At 42.0% G+C, this 23,763-nt stretch overlaps 1 protein-coding gene across 1 annotated transcript in view; it reads left to right on the top strand.

Annotated features, from left to right (window-relative positions):
* Positions 1-23,763, top strand: part of EIF2B3 (eukaryotic translation initiation factor 2B subunit gamma) — a 98,160-nt gene that overhangs the window by 68,587 nt on the left and 5,810 nt on the right. The window contains exons 7-10 of the mRNA XM_033067501.2: positions 172-365; positions 4,309-4,386; positions 5,096-5,244; positions 18,842-18,945. Of these exons, the coding sequence (XP_032923392.1) occupies positions 172-365; positions 4,309-4,386; positions 5,096-5,244; positions 18,842-18,945 (525 nt within the window). The remainder of the gene's footprint in view (positions 1-171; positions 366-4,308; positions 4,387-5,095; positions 5,245-18,841; positions 18,946-23,763) is intronic.

Here is a 23,763-nt window from a genome sequence, read left to right on the forward strand (position 1 = left end):
AATAAGCACTTACTCACATGTGATAAAATCTGTTAATGATTGCTGAGTATCTAGCCATGAAGATGAGGTGAGGCAAAGATTTCCCTTCACCAACAGTATTTTAATAGTATTCCTCTTCAGAAAGTATTTCATTAAATCCTGTCTAACTTCATGCATGTGTGTGTTCTCCAGACATTTATAGTTTCATAAAGGAAGATAATAGCTTGCTGAAACCTGCTCCAGATAACTCTTGTTGGAATGATCATAGAGGAGATATGAATGAAACTCTCCACGAAGGAAAAGTGCGCTGCTACGTCCATATCATGAAGGAGGGGCTGTGCTACCGAGTGAACACTCTTGGGCTGTACATTGAAGCCAACAGACAGGTGAGGAAAATACATGAGTGGCACCTTTGAATACAGCAGTAGCTCACAGGACCTTTCACCCTGCAGGAGTGACTCCCTGTGATACAGCTGAGGAGCATGTTGGAATTGAATCAGTGCCACATTATCTGGGCACATCGTCCTACTGCTTGCTGGATTGGGATGTGAGGCCAGGAAATAGTTCTGTCTCTGATTTACTCTAGATTTGATTTATCTGAGAAAACCCTCACCCTACACACTCTTGTGGTTTTTTGGGAGTAGCAAGATCTGCAACCAAAGAGCCACAAAGTGTGGAAAATAAGAATGGAAGTAGCTTTGGTGGCTCATTTAATCTATGTCCTCCATGTCCTGAAAGCAAGATCAGTTCTGACTGGACTTTCCTCGCAGATGTTTGTTTGTGATAATAAAGATTTTTAACAATTTGAAGAAAGACTGAAACTACCCTTTCATTTAAATTGCCTAATGATTTCTATTATAAAAGAATTCTTCTATGAATAGGTTTTCCTGCTGTGATACTCCAGGTCACAAGGAGTTGAACTCTTGATCTGATGCAGCATCTGTTGCAACTTTCACACTATTGAGAATTCATAAAATAAAAAAATCACAGATGAGAATTAGGGAAATCCTGTACTATCTAACAAGCTGATGATTAAAAGCTCTTAATATCTTTTTTGGGCAGGGATTTGGGTTTTGGTAGTTTTTGACTACACTGGCTGATGCAATGTACAAGTCCTCTCTACTTTGCTCTGCTAGTGATGAACTTCATTGCTCTCAGGAATGGACAGTTTCCTCTAGTTTTGAAAAACCAGTAAAGAGTGCAGTAAGGAAAGACTTGATATTTCTGGAAGTGGGGCTGGAAAGTGATAAAGTTGTATCAGGAATTCTGGAAGTGGTCACTGCCTTGCCTTTGCTCTCAGACTGAGTTGATTTCTTTTTGACAACATTAATGGATTAATTCATGCAAACCAAAATTGCAGAATGGCGGCATGAGTTTGCCCACTGGAGCTCTTTCTCCTTGATGCTTGTAGAGGAACACAGAAATAAAGGGCTTTGCTTTGTGCTTAAGGAGATGAGGAAAAGAGGCAGCACTGCTGTGAGAAAGAGAAAACTTCCCCAAAAATACAGGAACAAGAGTGCCCAAAGGGTTAAGGGAGAATACCACTTGCTAAGGGAAGTGTGCGTGTACATTTGGCAGCAGCCACTTCAGTAAAAAGTTATTGAGTTAAGCCTGTCAGACTCCATGTGGGTTTTTTTGTGTTGGGTTTTTTTTTTTTGGTTGGTTTTTTTTTTAAACTAAATATTCTACATTTTGGTTAGTTCAGGAAATACGTTTGCTCCTGGGTGGTACAAAGAATTAGTGTTTTGAAGCCACATTGGGGCCTTCAACGTTGGAAAGGATTTTCTTTGAATTTTGAACTTTTTCAGGATGGTAAAATTTCTAAGGAAACTATGTGGAGGTAAAACATAAAATGGAGCTTAATGAGGAGTTGTGAGAAAATAGTTCCTTTTTTCAGTGCCACTGCATTTTGTTTCTCTTGCTAATCCTCATAAAAGATGCACATTTAATTTGATGGGTGGGTGGGGTTACCTGTTTTGTTGGTCTCTGAGGAAGATTTGGGGTGTTCAGTTTGCTGAACCTTCACAGACCAGATTCTGAGCCCCTTGCTGCAAAGTCGAGACCTATAATTTTGAGGTCCCAAAGGACAGACTCAGACAGCAGTAGCAGTCCAGTCCAGTAGCTGTGGGAAGGAATGGCATCCTAACCCATTGCCCTTCTGGTGAGGAAACACTTTGCTCACATCATTTCACTTCCAGCTGGGTTTCTGGATGCCTGCAGCCTGTGTGTGGGCAGGTGGGTTCAGGAGGGAGTTATCTTCAATAGCAGGAAATAGTTTCTTTGTAAGATGAATTAAATCCAAACACATCTTAAACCTTCCCTTGACCCAGGCACTCCCTCTGACTTCTGCCCCCAGTCTAACCTTTCTTTTCAGAGCAAAATGCTTGAGCTTGTAGCTTTTGTGGGTTGCCCCTCAGGCTGCACTACCACTGACTGATTCTAATAAGGGCTTTACTCTGGCCAGCAAAATCCTTTATTTATTTCACCACACCACCTTTGCACTGAGGAGGGCAAGAACCTTTCTTCATTTTTTCCCTTCCTGTAGATCAACACTGGATAGTAGGAATCCTTCCAACCTATGCTGTAGGTATGGTTTAGTGTGTGTTCCTCTCTTGGATCTTTGTGTCAGGTGACATGTCAGGACAACATCCCTTCACCCAGCCAGCACCATCCAGGCAGATTTGCCTAGTTTGTGGTGTTCTGTGAACCTGGTGGTTTTCTGTAGGCCCTGCACCTTAGACTCAAGGATCTAATCTACCCTTGCTTTTTAAAAAATAAACAAAATCCAAGTCTAGTAGGAAGGACCAACTTCAAGATGTAAAGAGCTACAGATACGAAAATGTCTACTGGGGACAACAGGTAAATTGAAATGATAGCTCAGAAATGTGAGCTCATCTGATCCCATCCTCTTCACATCTGTGGGATTTCCTTTTTGAGGTTCACTCCTTAGCCATCAGCTCTTGTAATCCCAGCTTTCTAAGGAAGTAATTTTACACAATTGTACTGTGTAGAAGTTCCTTAATAGCAGCTTTGGAAACTGCTGGCAACATTCAGCCAAATTTAACAGAGCAATAGCGATCTTTGAGATAAGCTTTTCTAAGAGTTTTGTAAAAATAGGTGCTTGGGTAGCGAAAAGGGAGACTTAATGAGTACTGCTTCCTCTCTTGAGGCAAACTCAGTTGCACCATTACTGTGCTGAGACTCCAGATGACGTCCCAGATGGATAGTCTACATGCTGGCTGGCCAAGCAGCATGTGCAGAGTTGCACACCAGCCCCAGCATGTGCTGCCTCTCATTCAGCCATGCAGTTTGCTGTGACACAGACCTCTTAGCCATCATACATCTGTGTCTTCTGTATTCCTTTGACTGCCATCTCTGTCCTACCAAGAGACATCGTATCTTGCATCACCCCTGCCAGGAACTGCCTAGCACTGTGTTTGTGCATCACTGCAAGGCTCCCACCTCCCCTGACATCCCCATCCATGCTGTCATCACTTCTGTGGTGTGTGACTTTGGCCTCAGCCTGACTCCAGGAGATGCAGAATACCTAAGGCTTCTCTTTCACCCACAAAAGGAGGAATGATAGAGTGATATCCCATCCTCCTACAATGTTGCCTCCCCTTCTTTTCAGGAGCCAGTTCAGAATTGCTCTCCATGGATTTGTTCTTGGCTGCCTAATAGGCTGTATCTTTTTATTACCACTGCTGCTCTATCTGCTTATCTAACACCTGCCTTCTCCCTGTCAAGAGCCTTTTCTTGTGCAGCTTTCTATCACCTGGAATCGCCACTTGATCAACTTTAGTTTCTTTCAACTTAAACATCTGAAATACAATTTTGTTGCCATGCCTCAGAATACTATCTTAGGGAGTGGGCTGGACACAGTCATCTTTTTATGGCAGTTTACTGATTTATATTTGTTATTACTTGCTTCCCTCCCTTTCTGGACAGTGTAAAACATGCTGAGCTGCATTTGGAATGGCAGATGATGGGCATTGTGGTAACATACAGGATGTCACTGTGTTCACTTGGAGCCAGCCTGCTTGCTGCTGCTGATCCACTGCTTCTCCACAGGTGGGAAGCTGAGTTGAAAGGAGACATGTAGTGCACTGTGGTAACAGTGTACCTGTCTCCTTTACAGAAGTGGGAAATAATAAATCAACACACAGCTGGTGGACATTTGAAATGCAGTGACCTAACTTTTCCCATAAGTTAAGATGTTTATGGCAAATACAGTAGTGCAATGGAAACCAAAGCCATCTTTGAGCTGTTTATGTAACTTGTGGGTACAGCCTTATCATGTTAATTAGTGATGTGGGTTTTTTCATGCAGGTTCCCAAATTATTGTCTGGTCTGGGTCTGGAAGAGACATTGGTTCATGGATCTGCACAGATTACTGATAGAGGCATGGTAAGTGTTCCCTTTTCCCATCTCTGCTCTTTCAGTAGTCTGCAACCATTTTGTTTCAAGAACTGCTTGCAAAAATTCAGTCCCATTGTTGAAAGTAAAGCCAAGTTCTGAAGTGTGGAATGGTGGAATGCAGGTGATACAGCCCAGAGTCTTCTGAAGGCTCACCCATGGGTTTCTGCCTTTCAGTCTCTGCCTTTTAAAATGTTTGGTAAAAAGTCTATCTTACTCCTGAGTCAGATACTGCAGCCTCTTGTTCCCTAATGGCAGTTCCTGGTAGTTGAGAAGTTTGCCTCCCTAAGGACACCAAACCCAGAAAGGATCAGTATTTTAGTTCTGCTTCTTGCTAACATTTTGGTTGAATAGCAGCTTCAAGCCTCCCTTTGATAAGTCTCACTGGGCAAACCTGAATGAAACCAGTGAGTACCAGCAGGGCTGTGCCTGCTGTGCTTACCTTTCTGCATGAAACCTACAGAACCAGATCCACTAACAGAGTTCTATGAAGCTAACAGCCTTGAGAAGACTGTCTAACTGTCTGCCTATGGGGTGGCCCCTAAATTTTCAGGTATTTCCTCTGCCAAGAGTCCCTTAGGGTGGAGCAGGGTAGACTTTATTGATGGGTGCTTGAGACATGCTTTGGGAGAGGTGTGTGGAGAACACATATCAGAGAACTATGTGTACTTTTGCTAGTTTCTGTTCTTTTCTTCCCTAGGTTGGATCAGACAGTATCATTGGGTCATCCACACAAATTGGGGAGAAGACATCCATCAAACACTCCATCATTGGCAGCATGTGTACCATAAAAGGCAAAGTTAAGATAACAAACTGTATCATCATGAATTCTGTTACAATCGAGGAAGGGTAGGTTACCTTTTGCTACTTTAATTCTCTAAATTTGCAGTTTCTTTTTCTATATAGATCCTGAATCAGTAATTTTTTTCCTGTAAAGAATCCTCAGCCTGAAGAGATGATACCAGGAGGTGTGTTTCCAAGACAAGTAAAAAATAAGTCTCTATAAGCAGTCCAGAAGTGCACAAATGAAATGAACTTACAAGAGGGCTGCAATCTTGGAACATAAATTTTTTTTTACAGTAACTCATGTCCTCTTCAAAATGTGTTAGTAAGTTAAGTGGATGTATGAGTCTGTATGAGCTTGTGTGTCATTCTTCCAAACTTTATTTTAGTGGTTGGATCAGTGAGTATACCTAAAATATTTGAGGCACAAAGCATATTTTAAAGTGGTATACTTGCCAGCTAGAAATGTTTTTCTCACATTTGAACATTACAGCTTCACCTAAAATGTCATTTTCTTTGGCCCTTTTTTGTCATTCTGCAGCCTTTACCATTGCCTATGCTGAGTAATAGAATAAATTAATAAACTTTTCAAAGAGCAAATCTGCCAGCTAGTAGAGGTTTCTCATGCACTAAAGACACTGACTAAATAGTTAGCCTTGAGCTGTACATTTCCAAATGTGGGAAAAGTGGCCTGTCTGTAATTGTTGATGTCTGCATGCCCCCATCTTTCCATACATGCTGGCTTCCTGTGGATGTCAGTGGAAAGGAAACTGCTGATTGAGTCTGTGCAGACCTGTATAAATTCTCTGCTCCTTCATGGCTTGAGGTTTGCTTAGGGCCTCAGGAAAAAGGCCAAACTCTTAAAAAATGCCAAGTTGGCTCTGAAAGTTGCATATCTGAAAAACATAAAACCCCAAAGGATGTGGGGTCTATGGAGGATACTACTGTTACATAACTAAATTACAGGTAAGTATGGTACCTTACCACAAAGTGTTTGTCTTTAATAGAAATCCACAGTAATTTCAAGCACATAATAAATCAGAATTCCATAGAGTATAGAAAATAGCTGGTTTCCAGTTCAATCACAGATGGATCCAGTATGGCTGTATTACAAGCACTACTGTCATGAAAAGTAGAGGAACCTCTCTCATTTGATCATCAGACCCTTTGTCATTTTGATTAATGAATTGATGCCACAATCATAATGGTATGGTTTTGCATATGAGGTCAGCAGCTCTGCCATTAAATCTGCAGAGGCAGCTAAGTGTATAAATAGCACTGTTTTTATGCAGAGTCCCAAATCATCTTGTGTTTGTCTGCATTGGCATTTAGTAGTGTTCTAAATCCTAAATCGATCCCAGAACTGTTATGTTAAGCATTTCACAAAATTTCACAAGCATCGTAAAGTTGGTGATATATTACTTTAAGAGAGATAAATTGACTTTTGGGGTAACATATTCATGAATTCTAGAAAACAGTGTGATCCCTAGTCACTCTTGGTGAAAACAATATAACCACCAAAGAGTGAAAAACCTCACAGTCCCAGGGGTTTACCCCCTGTAGCTGCTCTATGGTTATTGCACGCTGAAGCACTGGAGTCAAATTTGCAATTATTCCTCTCCAACCAGAATTAAGACTATAGACCCTAGTTCTTTATTGCAAAGCATACTGTAATTAATATTATGTAGATCTGCAGAGATACTGAGCTGATAAATTATTTCTTACTGCATCATGGTAAGTCTTAAGATTGGAGAGCATGAAGTCATGCATGCACAGGTAGTGAGAAAAGAAATAATCTAGCTGCTGACTTTTGAAAGAAGCTTTGCTTCCAGTGAAGGATTTCTGTGTATTTTTTAATGTATTTTGACTCTCATTACTTTGGTTAAATCTGATGGATTTTTATTAAAATGCTAATCATTCTTACTCGTGTTGATGGATCCATTTGCAACAGGTGGATAAATTATAAGTGGTTTTGCTTTAAACTGTCCACAGTGGACAACTCGTTACAAACACCTCTTCTCCCAAGTGTCTCTAAAACAGCTCAAGCTTTATCTAATCACAGCTTCTGAAAATGTCTTCATCTTTAATTGGAAAGTCAGTATGTGTTGGCTGATATAGGTCAAAATGAGCATAATAAAGTGCCTTGACAGATCTAATGCATTTTTTTTTATTGCACAGCAGATGTCCTACAAGTAAGCCAGTTTTGCCAACTAAGGTATTGTATATTAGAAACTACTGTAATTGCCTTGAGAAGTGGATAAAACTTCTAAGTAGATAAAAAATTTTGATGTCATTTAAAGAATATACATTTTAATGCTGACATGAGCAGCTCAACCAGACTAATGGTCTACTGTAATAATGCCCAAGTCAAATGTGAGTGGTAACTGAAGGCCATTCCCAGGAGTGTTCATTGCAGTAACACCAACTTGAAGCAGCAGGCTGAGAAGACTGCAGTAATACACTTAGGAAAAGACAAAGGTGTACAGATAACTCAGAAGAAAGATCAGATAAATATTTTCTTTTAAAGTTGGGAACTAAATGGGAACTAAAATGCAAAAATTGCTCTGCATTCTAATTTCATTTATCACAAGCTACATGGCACTACCTTGGTATTTCCCTTCCCTCTTCCATCACCTCTAGCTTCTATGGGTTGAATCTTTTTTTCCCATCTCAGGTGCAAAAGTGATCTGAGCAGCTTCAGTTCACTATGTCAATATAGAAAAAGCATAATGAACAAACAACACCCACCAAAAATTAAATTTAAAATGTTTTTCTCTTGGTAATTTTCTTATAATGTGATTGAGAATCCTGTGCTGTAATTCCTGCAATGTCAAGATTATATCTCCAAATTATATCTCCAAACCAGAAAAGAGTTTTTGAATAGCTTCACCACTTTTAATACCAGCTTCTGAAATGGATTAATTCTTGCTGTGCAGGTGGGAACACCACAAGGTGCTTAGAACAAAACCAGGTATCTCTTGTTAAGCAGTGGTTGCCTTGTTATTGGAGGAACAGAGGTCATGGCCTAGGTGATGATAACTTTCCCAACTGAATGGATCAAGTAACTTGAGTTAGTTTGGACACTCCATTGCATACTATTTGCAAGTTACGATCTGTCCTCCAGCTGGTGCATTTGATACTCTGGAGTACCAGAAGCTGGGTTTTTTGTTTGCTTTGGTGTGTAGGGCTTCTGTTACATTATATATGTCTCCTGTGAAGTGATTTGAGTAGATATGAATCCCCCCTTAGAAGAGATTACAGGGGATTAAAGAAGTTAGTAACAGGGCAAAATAATTCGTAGTCCTTTCTTAATGTGTTTCCCACTGTGCAGATAATTCTTCCATCAATGAGACAATAAAATAGCAAAGATTACATATGTGCTGAATGATGGACATACTTGACCAAGCTGGGAGGGAAGTAATTTATACAACAGCACAAGTGCTGAGAGATGCTGACTGTCCAGGTGACAGGCTGCAGTGGCAAAAGGGTTCTTTTTTCCCTCTGGATGGCTCCCTAGAGCTCAGTGACAAATGACTGCACTGAGTTACATAGTTGGAGAAAATCTACTAATCGAGCTAAAATCATAGGTCACTTGAAAACTTTGTGTGGATGTTCCTGTGTGTGTTCTTAGTCTCAGTAGTTGCTCGGGACTGCCCCTTCTCTTTGCTCTGTTTTCATCAGAGGTGGAGCAGCACAACAGAGTCCCCGGATTGCTGAATCTTTGGTGCTGGAGTCTCCTCATTGTAGCTCTCTTGCAAAGGGACAGCACGTAACACCCACAGACTGACTGAAGCTGGTTGCCCAGGGGGATTGTGCCATTTGCAAATGAAAAGCAGTGCCTGGTAGATTTAATCCCCTGATAAGAAGGGCTGGCAGGCTGGTCACAACTGAGGAGAAGACTGAGGTTCTCAACCACTTCTTTTGCCTCATTCTTCGCTGTCAGTCTCTCTTCCCCACCTCTCAGCTTTATGGACCTTAATACATATGATCAGACATAATACAGATGAGAGGGCTGGAGCACTTCTCCTGTGCAGACTGAAAGAGCTGGGGTTGGTCAGAAGAGAAGGTTCCAGGGGCACCTCATTGTGGCCTCTCAGAACTTTAAGGGGGCTTATAAGTTGGTTACAAACTTTTCATCCTGGCCTGCTGTAATAGGACAAGGGCTAAGGGCTTTAGACTAAAAGAAGAGAGAGTTAGACTAGATATAAGGAAGAAATTGTTTTCTGTTACGGTTTTGAGGCATTGGCACAAGTTGCCCAGAGAAGTTGAGACATCCCTAGAAATGCTCAAGGCCAGGCTGGGTGGGGTCCCTATCAACCTGGTCTAGCTAAAGATGTCCCTGCTCGTTAAGGGGGCATGGACTACATAGTCTTTAAAGGTCCCTTCCAATCCATATTACTCTGTGATTCTAAAACTGTTTCATTTGATAGACTTAGCTGTTTTGAAATGAGACCTAGATATGGATGGATTAATTTAGTTTCAGGCTTTTTTTTAACAGTCAGTGGTTGGTTTGTTGGTTTTTATCAAACATTGGCTTTATTTATAACAGTCTTGTTGTTTTACTTAGTGTGCTACCTTCTGGCACTAATTGCTATGGTCATACAGGACCTTGTGCTGAAGCACTCTGAACATTACAAATAGTATTAACAGGAAAAACATACTGAATCCTTTATTCCATCCCTGCAGATAAATATTTCAAAATCTCTTGTTTGTTAGTAAAACTATCCCAGTGTATACACTTATGGGAAGGAGCTTGGCCATTTTATGTGCACATTATATCCTTTGTCCTTGGTCATGGAAAATGAATGTTTCCCTGGTAAAGATTCAGGGGAAGGGACTGTTTAGTAGTGAAAAAAATCTCATCTTTGAACTACTTAGAGGTTAGTTGAGAAGGCAAGCATGAAAAGCTCAGAAAAATACTGAGTCTACTGTAAGCCATGCTTTGAAAAGTCTTGTTAATATGGTGGTAGTCAGTACCATAAAGACTTGGTGGTAGATATAGTCTGAAATGAAGTATTTTTCTGCTTTTTTTTTTTTTTTCATGGAAGTACAGGAAAGCATTTTGCTTCAAATGATGTGTTTATGGAAATCATTAATAGGCTACTCTGATTATCAGGGAGAGCAAATGACCCAAGATTTGCTTCTAGATTTCACCTCCACAGCAAGAAAGTACCAGATCTTCACAGAGCAACCAGGGAAGCTAAACCCATCTCACCTGTAATCCCAAACTGAGATTAGGAGTGGGAAAAGGAGAGAGTTCCCTCCAAAAAGGAGTTTGCAGCAAACAGTTGCCAAATAGCCTGATGCAGTGGGCAGTTGGTTCAGGAACTGTAAGAGTAGGGTTGCAGGTGTGACTGAGGTTATTGAGTTTGGGCAGGGGCAGGAGTCATTGAACAGTAGCCTCATATCTTTGTAAAGTTTGCAGTATGTTGTTGGAACCAGATACAAACATACTACCCAAAAGAACTGAACTGCTGAAGTTCCCCATGTGGTACATGGCTAAGGTCACTTTTTGGAAATGGAAGGGGTTAAAAAGACAGGCAGATATGTTTTGGGTCAGGCTGCACTGTGATGCCAGCAAATTGCAGTGTTGCAGCATCAGGAAACTTGGAATGCAAGGGAGGTGACACCCAAGGCTTCGATTTGCAGACTGCAGAGAGGGGATGTGAATGCTGAGGACAGAGGGAAAGTTAGAAGAGTCCCATGGGAAAATGTGGTAACCGTTGGGGAGTTCTGACTCCCTGGGCAGAAGGAATAGGCTGGAGTAAAAATTAGTATGGGCTAAAGTACACAGACAGGTGAAGAAAGAAAATGTTTTGTCAGCCAAAACTAGTATCATTCTTCTTCAGTCATGTGAAGACAGTAAGTTGCACACTGGATTTTGTTAAAGGTGTTCTGGGTACCTGTGTGAAACTAGGTGGACAGATGCTGTAACTCTGCTCAGGAAGGACTGGGGAGAGACCACGTGTGACTGGTTAAGGCTATTCTAGTTTACCACATGTCTTCAATTTATTGCTACTTTCTATGAGAAAATGTACAAAGGAAGAAAACAACAAGCAAGGCGAGCTGGATTGACTACTAACTGCAGATTGATTGTGAAGTTTATTGGTTGTTTCCTCAATAGTGCCAAATCAGCACCTGATGTAGAAACAGTCAGCGGTTTGAAGAAAGTTCTAATTAAAACCAGGGTGGAATTGAGTCTTTATAGGGGTTCAGTGCATAAGTAGTCTTTTTCCCCTTGAACAATGGCAGTACAAAGGAATTATCCTATTGCTAAGGCAACATATTTAACAGTACATAACCTCATGAAAAAGAATGAGGAGGTGAAGTTATTTCCAGCACCATAGCTTGCAAAACTGAAAATAAAAATCTGCTTATGCTGAAATTCCCAAACATTTTGTATCTTGAACATTTTAAGATGGCTGTTGTCTCCTGGACACTTTGTCTCGTGCTGCCAATTGGCTCCCTGCCTCCCTAGAAAGAAGAACGAGTTTAGAATAGATATCACAGAAAGCTCATGAAAAGGGAAAACTTCATTCAGCAAAAGCACATGCTCATCTTAAATATATGGATAAACTGTATCATGGATATAGATAAAAATTAAATTCATGAAGAAAAACTATGTGTATTGTAGTCCCTGCCTGTAAAAAGGGGTCTTATTTTTCTTGATTATGTAGCAGTTCTGTCCTTGCTGTCACACCTCTTGGTTTTAATCTGCAAACATTTTTGGTCAGGAATTATAATTTTCATTCTACTATTTAATTCACTGCACATGCTATGTAAGATACTGAATAGAGACAACCTCTGGCTAGCAGAATTTGCTTTCAGGAAGACAAATTGAGGAAGAAAGTGCAAAGTAGGAAACTAGTAAGCAGGAAGTGGTGGAGCTACTTGTGCAACTGGTTTTCAATTGCTTTCAACTGCAGTCAAATTCTACTGTATCTAATGTATTGAGGAAATTTCTCATATAATACCTGTTATCTTGTGAGTGTCTGAAACATTATTACTAGCAGCTCCTCAAAAAAAATTTCTTTTGGCTAGCTTCCTAGTACATCAATCTGTCTTAAATAAATCACCTGTTCTTTCATCTCAGATGCAGATGTTCCCCTGATAGTGCATAGCTCATCCCAGTTTTCCAAACATCTTGTACATCAAATGTTGAACTTAAAGCACAGATGAGTCCTGAAAAGTGGCATTTTAAAATATCCCCTCTCATTCTGCTGATTTGCTTCTTCAGGTGGACAGGGTTATGTCTGACTTCAGAGCTATAAATAACCTTCTGTCTCCTGCTAACCACATGGGTCTAATTGAAGAGTATGGAGATTTGTCACAAGCAGCTGACTGCTGTAGGATTTTGGTAGAAAGCTGGGTGTGAATGTCTCCGATGCTATTTAAAATCTTCTCCCGCCTGGGTATGGAAGAGAAAGGAATCATCAGGTTGTGCCTCTTAAGTTCCTGAGGAGACAAGGGTTGAACAAGTTCAGCTTGCCTTTAAGAAGCCGTGTTCACTTGTAAAGGTAACATTTACAAAAATCTTTTCCATGTCAACCTAGCTCACATCATATGGAGTCTGACTTAACAGTAATGTCTTATGAAGGGCCACAGCTCTCAACCCAGAACTGTGCTTCAAAAACCCCTGAGAAAGTGTCCTTTTTACTGTGCCTGTTACCTCACTCAGTCTGACTGTGTGAGCTGGTGGGAAAGTGAGGTAGTAGTGAACATACAATTTTCCTGCTTTGTTTCCTTCACATAGACACGAGTAGCTTTTCCTTTCCATCAGTGAAGTGTCTGTAAAATCATGTAGGACCTGGCCCTCCCACTCTGCAAAAGAGAATCCAGAGGGTGGTCGGTTTTCCTTTGTGTGGGGTTTCCTGGTATAAACCCCTTGCAGCATACTTTTGCTGAAGTGTGCAACCCTGAGCCTGCAGCTACATAAAAGGCCACCAATTTATTTGTTCTGAGATCAGCTGGATGTAACTGAAGTTTCAGAGGTGAGGCATGACCTTCCTGGCGACCTCCCCCCACACCCTAAGTTTCACTTAATAAAACGCATTAAGGTAGGTTTGAGGCAATCCTTTAAGGTCAGTTGAACCTTCACTGGAAAATACGAGTGCTGGCAAGTATATGCAATATGTAATGCAAAATGTTTAGGGTGTGGGGAAGAAGTGTAAAGGAGCCATACCACAGTGATGAGCTTGGCTAGAAAAGAGACATGAAACAAGTTCCTTAGTGAAAACACCCTCAGAGACGGGCGAAGAATTTAGAGGGGTTGGTAGAATGATTTTGTTACCCCCAAGGGAAAAAACAGGAGATCAAAGCCCAAATTCACTTACGAATGCTTGCTTTGAAATGTATCTATAAATTATAGCATGTACTGTTGGCATCTATTGTAGGCTTTGGTATTTATTTGAGTGTATAACGTGAGATTCATAGTGCCCCGAGTTCTTGTGTTTGTGTGTAGAAACGTACTGGTGTGTAAAGCATATTGGCAAAGGCAACATTTTAGGTTCCCAAGTTCCCTAATAGTGTTTTTGCCTCTCCCCTGTTTTCCCATGGTCTTTGTGCCTCACCCCTGTGATCATGAGTCCCAGCCACGAGCTCACTAGCTAGCAGGGGATTCCTTCAGGGGTTGCTGGTAGGTTTTGGAACTCTCCCTGACTCCTTGCCACCTCTTAGTGTTGTTAAGGTGCCTGTGGTGGCTATTATCTTCTTGGTCAGGGCAGAGGGGATGTTGCTCCCAGGGGAATTCACATCTGTTACCCCTCAGTCAGCAAAGTAGCTGCTGAGGCATGTCACCCTTTGCTTTTAACTCCCATGTCAGTCTCTCCATTTCATAGCTCATCTGGAGGCACGAGAGACCTGACTTGTTGGCACCGTAGAGCGGTACCAACAGGCTGTCCTAGGCTTTGTGCTCCAGGCTTGCTTTCTTGTGAGTCTACAGTTTTAAGCATTGCATTATAGACACCTCATTTGCTTTGCTGCCCAACAGAGATTATGTCAGGGTTTTGGCACAATTGGATTAAAGTACCAGGCCTGGATAACTTCCACTGGCATTTCAGGAGATTTGCTGTAAGGCAAACCTGTGACATTCATACCTTCCTAAGCTTGCACAACCAGGGCGAGAGCTGCAGTTGAGGTCTTGACCTCAGTTACTTAAGCCCCTTTCTCCCAGGAGCGTTCATCACTTTAATCACAGAGTCCTAAATAATCAGTGGGTAGCCTGTAATTAGGGGGTTGTGTCTTGGACTCCTGCTGCCTGCTCCCGGTGTGCTGAGCACTGCGTATTTTGATTTCCCGTTCCCCCAAAGGATGTTTGATCTCAGATTTACACTTTAGAAAATTAAGAAGGGTACAGCACCTCAGACCCCTGGCAATCTTCCTGCTTTCAGTGGTAGGTGCCTTGCTTTGCCTGAGTATCACAGTGCTGCAGCGATTGACACACTTGATTTAAGAGTTTGATTTATAGACCGATACTTGGGCTGAAAGTCAGCAGTTCCAGGGCTGCATAAATCAGCCTGTCTCTGGGATTAATACTTCCTTATTTATAATTTCGACAGGAGATGGAATTCTTTCCCAATTCTTTACATTTCTTTCAGATGTAATCGACCACCCTGTCCTTTGGTTTAAAGCTATGTGACTTTGCCACAAATAGAGGGAGGGGAAAGTAAGTCGAGTCCAGGAATTGCTGTGCTATAAAAGCTCCATATTGTGTGCTCTTGGACTTTGCTTTCTCCCAGTTTCCTTCAAGCCCACACAAGAGATGGACTTGAGGTTTTTTTGGCTTTCTTCCCCTCCCCCCTCCCTCCATACATACGCTGACCTTTTAGAAAAATAAATAAAAGATAAAGAAGGACCTGGAATGTTGCAGAATGTGTGTACATTTTGCTCTCTGTTGTTTTCTGCTGGGATTAGTTGTTTACAATGGGGGAGAGAGGGAGGGCAGAGGAAGGGAGGTCTGTGGCCTTAACTGAAATTAGTGGCATTTCAGAGTGATCTTGTTAGGTGGTCTGCAGTTTAAAGACCTAAATCCTTGTAATCCCCCCATGCCTCCTTGGCCACTACTCCTTTTGCTCTTGTTCTCTCACTTTCAAAAAAACCCACCCCAAAGTCAGGCTCTGTCTCTCAGATGCAGGCACGTAGTGGACACACAGACACACACTCTCTTATATGCTCCCATTTGCACGTTGTACCTGTAGAACAAATTAATGCTTCAGCTACATCTGTTCCCACTACAGGACCGGGCTTGTAAAATGTTCTCTCTAGAATGCAGACGCACACTGAATATTTTTATTTATTTTCTGAAAAACACCCAGCTGCCAGGCTTTCAGTTTGTGATTACACTTAAAACAAATTCAAATTGAAATTTCAGCCGTAAATCAAATGCCCCAAATTAGTTCCTCTTGTGGGTTTGAACATGCTCTTTGGATTTTAAGGTCAGGAGATATCCGTTTTCACCGTGCTGAAAAGTTTAAAAATATACTACATTTTCAGGGGAAAAAATAAATATGGTTTGCATTATAAAGGAGTACATCAATGTGTGCGTATGCACACACACACCAGAGCTGATGAAGCTGGATGCTGTCAGAGCACCTTTGAGAGCTAATAGCACCTAATTGTTATGGAAGGCAGGAACTGTGGTGGCAGTTTAGCCAAGGAGAATACAGCAGTGCCCTGAGATCTGATATTTACCCTGTAAGAGAATAAAAGTTTATTCCTTATTCTTCAACTTGAAAAAAATAGTAAAAATTAAATAAACACACAGAATACTTCTCTTGGCAGGCTTTATAACCTTTTTTTTTTTTTAAAGTAAAAAGGCATTTACAAGTGGTTTCAAAATGGCTGTGTTACATCTGTCAGCGGGTGAAGGGAACACCCACAAATTGTGTTTTTATCTCTTGAAGTTTTGTTCCACTTGAGCAATAAAAGCCGGATTTGCTGCTGGTTTGTGTGATTGGGGTAATCTGAGCGTTGAGTATGGCTTTAAAACTTCTGCAGTTGGTTGGGTTTATAAGTTTTAAGAAACTCCTGGGGTGGTGGAGTTCTTGGGTTTTGTTTTACCCTGGCACCAGGGAAGGGTTGATTTGCAAGCACCTGGCACAGACAAGTTCATCTTGGTTCCCTGGCCTGTCCCTCCCAAAAAATGGTTTGGCAGGAACCCCCATTATCTTTGATGTTAATGTCATCAGCAGTTTCTTGGTTACAGTGCTATTCTTTCTCAGGGAGTTGAAAGCCTATGCTCAAGCAGGCTCTGAACACACATGCAGTATTCTCCAGCCTGAACTCCAGACCGACAGCTTAAATCCCCTCTCTTTTGGGGAATATCCTCCTGCATGAGGGTAAGGCTGAGAGGTGTAGTGCACTCACAGCTGGTCTCATGCTCAGGAGAAGTGATAGATGGTGGGAACCTGAAAGTTTGCACGGGAAAGCTTTCATCTGACTGGCTCAAAGCAACAGAGGAGGAGGTATGCTGGAGTGCACATTTTGGATAGGAGCCATTTCAGTGGGAAATGAGCAACTTCTCCCATTCCCTTCACTAGTCCTGTTGAAAGCTAAGTCAGAATGGCAGCACTGGGCAGTCCTGCTTCCACTGATCCCTTCCCTAGCCTGGCATAAAAACCAAGTTGCTCTTGCTCCCACCAACTGCTGTTGCACAGGACAGTGGCCTGAGCTGCTGTGCGGGCACACGAGGCTATTGGAAAGGAAGCAGATTGTGACAGTGGTAGAGCAAAGACAGGCAGGGGTCTGCTGTGTATCTTTGCCGCTTTTTATCTTATTAACATGTTAGTAAAAACCTTGCCAAAGCAACCTGAGCTGGTTGTTTGTAGAATAATTGCTCATATTGCCTCCTTATAGGTCAGCAAAGGGGGAGTTTAAGTGGGTTGAAAGAATAATTGTTCAGAGGGGACAGTCTGTTCACGGGGGGTTGTAACTGTGAACCACTGCAACTGAGGTCCAGTTTTATTGCTTTTACTCCTGCAGAATTAATGGTGGTTTTGTGGGGCAGATGGTTTCTGCTTTGACTCACACAGGCAACAGAATTGTAATATATTTAATGACAAATTCTTTGTTCTGGATAATAGTGTTGTATGAGCAGGAAAATACTATGAATTAATTTTGGGATCAGTGGTCTGGAGTGAGGATCGATGTTTCACACTTCTGAGGACTTCAACTGACTAGGGCTCCATTCAATACAGAATTGAGGCTCAGGGCTTTGAGCTGATACCAAAACCCCTCTGTTAGTTCAGACTCCAGGCTAACAGTTCTGTCCAAAAGCCAGCTTGATGGTGCACTGCAGCCGTGCTTCACTAGTGCAGAGAGTAGTGGGGGTGCCTATAACCAAGGTGGGGAATGGCTGCAGGTCATTAAACTGTGCAACTCACTGTGCAGAAGGTCATTGAAGCCAAAAATTTCTGGATTTGACAGAGATTAGTTGTTGGACTGATAATATTCACAGTTATTGTAATTAATATTGACAGAAATACCAGGAAGCAGATATGAGATGCTATGACTCACAGTAAATTGGGTTATCTAGGGAGAGCAGATTACCTGCATCTCTCCAGGGTTACAGATCTTGCTTATACCCTTTTCCCCATCAGCTGGTTTTGAGAGTTTTAGTATTTTTAGATAGATCTTAGCTTTGTTTTCTGTCCTTCAATGACTGTCTACCTTTGCATATGTGAAAATAAGGAAAGAAATCATTTGATTCACAGCTATTTTCTTTTCTGTAGCTTTGAAAGAAATTACATTTAATACTGTTTAACACGACTCATCTTGCTGAAGGAACAGCATTTCAGGACACATCAGATACTACTAAAGATTGACAAGTTCCATCTCACTGGAAAAAGGGGCTCAGAGCAATGCAGTAACTCAGAATCTCTCAGTAGAGAATTTACAAACCCAGCAGTGGGACTCTGAGCTCCTTTACTCTCTGGACAATGGGATTGGCAGATCTGAAAACTAATTATATTACAGATTCAAATACATTTTGGAATAAGGTGGCTTTTGCTAAAGTTCCATCCTGTGTAGCATTTCAGACTTAGTGGTGTCAAAGGCAAGATGAGCGTGAAGATACCCAAGGCAGGTAGTGTAGGTCTAGTGTGAGTTTCATTGGTTTAGTACTGCAGAATAATCATGTTTGGGTGCTTGAATGTAGCATGAACAAAGCCAACCAGCTGAGCTATTGATCTGCTCCTTCTCTCCACCTTTTCTTAGTGCCTGGCAAGCTGGAATGTATAAAACCGCTCAGCAAAATTTACAGAGAAAGACTGGGCTGCTGCTCCTGTTTTTAGCTGGGGAGCTGAGAGAGAAGCCACCCCCACAGTTACCCAGACTGTCTGTGGAAAATATAAGACTTGATCCAGGTCCCAGGTCTTTATTTATTCAGTTAAGTATTTATTCTGTTGAGGAAATGTAGAGGAAAGCTGTCCTAACAGGAGGTAAAACTGCAAACTCTTTTTTGCAAACCCAATCTGACACCTGGCATTTAAGTTTTTCCAGCAACTGGGTGTGAGGATCAAGAGAAGAATGGAGTTTTTGAGAAAAGAGCTGAACTGAACCTACTTACAGGATCATGTCACAGAGTCATTAGATATTCCAGTGGATACCTTTGTTTTGTATCTGTCATTTAAATTATTTTCTTGCTTTGCTTGTGTTTATGTTGTAGGTGCTGTCTTCAGGGCAGTGTTATTTGTCATAATGCTGTGATAGAGAAGGATGCAGACATCAAGGACTGTTTGATTGGAAGTGATCAGAGGCTGGAAACCAAAGGTAAGTACAAAAACTGTATTTACTGTGCATTTGTAATAATTTCGAAACCTTTTCTTTGAGATTTTACTCCTGCTTCTTCATGAAGTGCTAGTAAACTGTGGCAGTTCTACAGTGGTGTGTCCTGTAATATCAGGATTTGTTTTTCATGGAAAGTACAGCTTCTTGGCATAAGTTCAGGGGCTTGCTCCTCTGAAGTTGGCAGCAAATCCCTGTTGTTCTTATAAAGAACAAGATTGGGTGCTGAGACAGTCTTTTCCCAGAGACCACAATTAGATCAGCCTGAGGTTGTCCTCAGCAGAAGGAGCCATTATTTTGACTAGTAATCTTTGTCAGTGACAGGGGCAAAGCAGGCAAATTATTGATCACACAAACATCCTTCTTTGTAGGTGCTCCCAACCCACAGTGCCAGTATGCTCCCATTCACTTTTCTCCAAGCAAAACCCCAAGGTGGAACATCATATTAGGAGCTGCTGTGTTCAGTATGAAATACAAGGGCAGCTACATTCAGATGTGCTTTACTGCCATGAAGTACTATTTTGGGGCTTCAGAAAGGATACAGCTACGTGGCCTTCATTTATCCAAAGTTCAGCCATCCAGTGGGAGTGCGCGTGGTGAGGGCTCGGTGGTAACCGCATGAGTGGAACTGTTGATTTCCTGCCCTAAGAGATAATGGGCAGGAAATGGCTGTTTCAGTGACTGCATCCCAAGCAGAGGCTTTTTAATGAATATTTATGGTTGGGGTTTGGCAGATCCCTGCTCCAGTGTGTGGACTGAGGACAAAAGTGAGTTCCTTTGCAGGCTCCATGTGAAGTTATTTAGTCAGATCAGGATTTATTTGCTTGCTTTGTCTTTGTGGGTGGATTCCCAATTCTAAGTGTCTTGATACGGAGCAGGGTTTGAACTTAATGTAGTATAGCGTAACCTATTGTCAGCTTCACATATGACACATTTTCCTTACATTTAAACTAAAAGTGAAAAGGACTCATGAAAACAAAGTATTGATCTTGCAGTATCAAGTCTGATACTGTAGGTAACACTGTGATCTTGGTCTCTGTGTGACTGTGTCTATGCACAGCTTTGCCCATCACACAAGTCTGAATCGGTGTCCTTTATGGGGTTCATTGCCCTCTGTCATAAAATCATTTAGGTTGGAAAAGTCCTTTTCATATCATCAAGTCCAACCATAAATGTAATGCTGCCAAGTCTACTGTTAAATCATGTCCCTAAGTGCTGCATCTACACATGTGCATGAATCACCCGGAGAGATTAATTGGGTCACGTTTGGTTGTTAACCTGCAGTGTGAAATATGAGGATACAGGGTTTAGATTTAGCTGATATTTTAGGAAATAGGAATATATTTGATTTCTTTAGTAGATTATACCAAACAGAAATATCACCTTTTGACCTTGATCACAACTGCTTCGGAAGTATCTTTCAGGGTGCAGATCCTAGTCTAGTTGATTGTAGTATGAAAACTGGTCTTTCTTCTTGATTGTCCTTGTCATCCTTGTCTGAATATTTTTCAGGGTCTGTAGATGTATTTGCAGGGAGAGTAACAGAGCTGTACCCATGGATCACTTGCCTATTCTTGAGAGTCTACTGCTCACCTCCCCAAAGCTTAAACCCACTTCTTGGGTTAACTAGAGTCTGGGGGCCCTCTAGTTAAACTGTTTAGAAATGTATGGTTGACATTAGCAGAGACATATTCAGGTAGATTATAAATACTCTATTATGCTGAGCAAGAAAAAATAGTAAAGCTTCAGTTCATTTTCCTGCCTCAGTTTCCTAACCATTCTAGAATTTCTTTGGGCTGGGGGTCAGGTTTGCCTTGGTGGTCTGGGATCTGTCTGTGAAGTTCATGACTTATTTCCTGCACCATGGAGTCTTTCCAGCCCAGCATGTCTCTTCTGACCTTGACTGATCCTGTAGTAAACTGGGTCTTCTCTTTTTCACTGTGAAAGCATGTCATGACTTCCTTTCCTCTGCCCAAGACTTCCTGTATCTTGTGCCAAGCTTTTGGTGTGGCCCTGTAAGTCTGTTTCCATATTGCCCCCTTCATCAAGACTTTGGCTGTACTTTTCTGTTTAGTAACTTTTCCTTCTTCAAACTTGAGCTTCCATGGCCAGGTTAAGAAAAATCCTTGTTCTCTTGGGTAGGAGCCACCTTTTCTTGCAAGCTGATCACCCTTCAGCAGACATAAGCAGTAGCTGCTGGCTGCTGACCCAAGTCTGGGAGTTACACATTCCAGTTTCTGGGAGTAGAAACCTCCTCAGCAAAACTCCGTGCACCTTCCCAGAAACATTAAAAAAATAAAAATATAGCAGTCCCTTATTCCAGAACATCAGCCAGGATTCATCAAAGGTAGAAATATCCCTGAATCATCCTGTACAGCCCCAAGCAGATCCCACAGTTGACTTTGCTGCAGAACTGGCTGTGTACTCCCTGCTGTACCAGTCCTGGCCACACTGCCCAGGCAGCTTGGGGTACAAGAGCTCTTTGAGCCAGTGGTGCACTGACCTCCTTTCATAAAATGAATTCCAGTCCCATGCAAGGAGGATGGCAGGAGAACAGCTACCACAAATGATAGGCAAACGTAACTTAAACCAGCTCTCATGCTTCTCCTTCTACAGAATAATATGGGTATATTTAGGGTGGTCCAAATGGTACAGCTGGGAGTAATGGGATTGAATTAAACACAATTTAGGTTGGCTATCTGGAGCGTTTTCCTAATGATGTGGTCTGGTAAGCTGTGGGATAATCTCCCCGGGGACATGGTGGGAGACCTCATCACTTAATAATGGGCTTGGCAAATCTCTGGACACCTAAATAGAGGGAATACTCTGACACTGGTTACAGGGGTAGATCAGAGGCAACACTTTCAAACTAAAAAAAAAAATTGGAGACACAGGAGTGCAGATAACTGTCAGCAGTGTGGTCCCAGTCCTGCACTGACTTCAGTCCTGTCACAGTACTGGCCAGAGACAGTATTTTTAAATGTCTCTGTTCTAGTCAAGGTATGACGTTTTATTTAACTTCTGGATTTGCAAGCCATGCCTCCTGAGAGCCCTACTGTTCTCCTACTGCTTTTATTACCATGCCTTGGAAGCATCCACTTTCTTTCCTCTTTGATACTTAAAGGAATTTGCTAGCAGAGAATTAACAGATGGGCTTTGTGAAAACTACCTCGCCAGGTAGCAGTTTGAAAAACATGTTGGTACCTAAGAAAAACACAGTAATTTTTAGAGGAATAGGAAATAGCAGACAGCATTCTGAAATAACATAATTGCACCGAGCATTCAATCACTGCTTTGAAGACAATTATTAAGATTGCACTTTTTGATAAACCTGGTTTTAAAGAGGAGCTCAGAAGCAGCATGTGCTCAGTGAAGTAGGACTAGAGAGAGGGAGTGCTGGTGATGGGCCAGGCGAGGAGTCAGATGAGCCTGGAGTCACTAAGTACAACTCCCAAAGGAGTCTCTCAGCCAGATTCAGCAGGGAGAACGTTATACATCTGGTATTAGTTAGCCAGGAACAAGCATATATGGTAAAGCAGCCTAACCCTTCTTCAAGGTAAAGTGGCCTAACCTTTCTTCAAAGCAACACCAGGAACAGAGACAGTAAACACTCACACAAAGTATAAAACTAGCAAAATTGGCATAAAATTCACCACCTTATCTTTTGCTTTCATCTCTGTTGTCATTGGGCAGGGATGTTTTATTGGCATATTTATTTCCAGCATCAGACATGAGGCTCCAGGTAGATCTATGTCCTACCTAATCCTGACTCCTGCTTCACAGCTCTCCACTATGGCTCTGTCCCAGCACCAGGCTCATCCCAATCCTATCCTTCTGTTTTATTTTTCTCCTAGTCTTTCTCCTATAGAGACTTGTTCTTCTGTCTTACTCAGTTAATTCCCAGACACCCACCTGACACCTCCTCTGGTCTGACCATAGCTGCAATTTCCAGTCCCCTTGCCTAACAGTCCCATATTCTTTTTTTCATCTGGTACTCATTCCCTGACTGCTTTCAGTCGGATTGCATCCCTTTCTCTCATGCCCAGGAAGGCTCGTGCTGGGCACAGGAGAGGAGTGGTTCTGTGCAGAGTGCCCCACTGGTCCGTACAGCTTGGAGGAAGCCCTGCCTTCCTCCTGCACTTCCATGGTCAAGAGTGCTTGCTGCAGTCTCTGGAGCTTTTAGCTGCCCTTCTGAGAACATGTACAACCTTCAGATTTTTTTCAAAGGCTTATCACATAGCCAAAACTGTGTGGTTTCTCACAAGAAGAGAAGAAAGCACATATCCAGTAAGGACTGGCTCCCGTTTCCAATCATTTTCCGAGTCCTGTTCCAAGCCTGGAGTCCCAGGACTTCTCAATGAAACAGAGTAAGATTGTTTTATTTTAATGAGGGCCAAAGAGCACATTTTTCTCTGATGTCATCCTCTGAAGACAGGTACATTTTACGAAACCTTCACATGTGAATGGGTCCCTGCTTGTGAGGAGGCTTCACATGAGCCAAGGTTTAACAGGATAGGAACTGAGAGGCTTTCTGATGCTCTCACTGCATTCAAGTAAGGGCAAGCATCTGCTCTTGCAAGATGTTGAGTACCTCCTGGTGCAGTCTTCAGAAACTGAAAACACTTAGCACACACAGGGTTGGGATCAGAAAGCATGCTGCTGTGCAGATGGGAGTTACGAAAGCTCATGAAGAGCAGACACAGACTAAACAGTGCACACATGTATATTGTGCACAAGGGTGCAAAATGAGCTGGAGGTGATGTAGGAATGGTGTGAATTTATAGCAAAACTGAGAGATTGGTA

This window comes from Catharus ustulatus, chromosome 9 (genome assembly GCF_009819885.2).
Source record: "Catharus ustulatus isolate bCatUst1 chromosome 9, bCatUst1.pri.v2, whole genome shotgun sequence".
Lineage (NCBI taxonomy): Eukaryota > Metazoa > Chordata > Aves > Passeriformes > Turdidae > Catharus > Catharus ustulatus.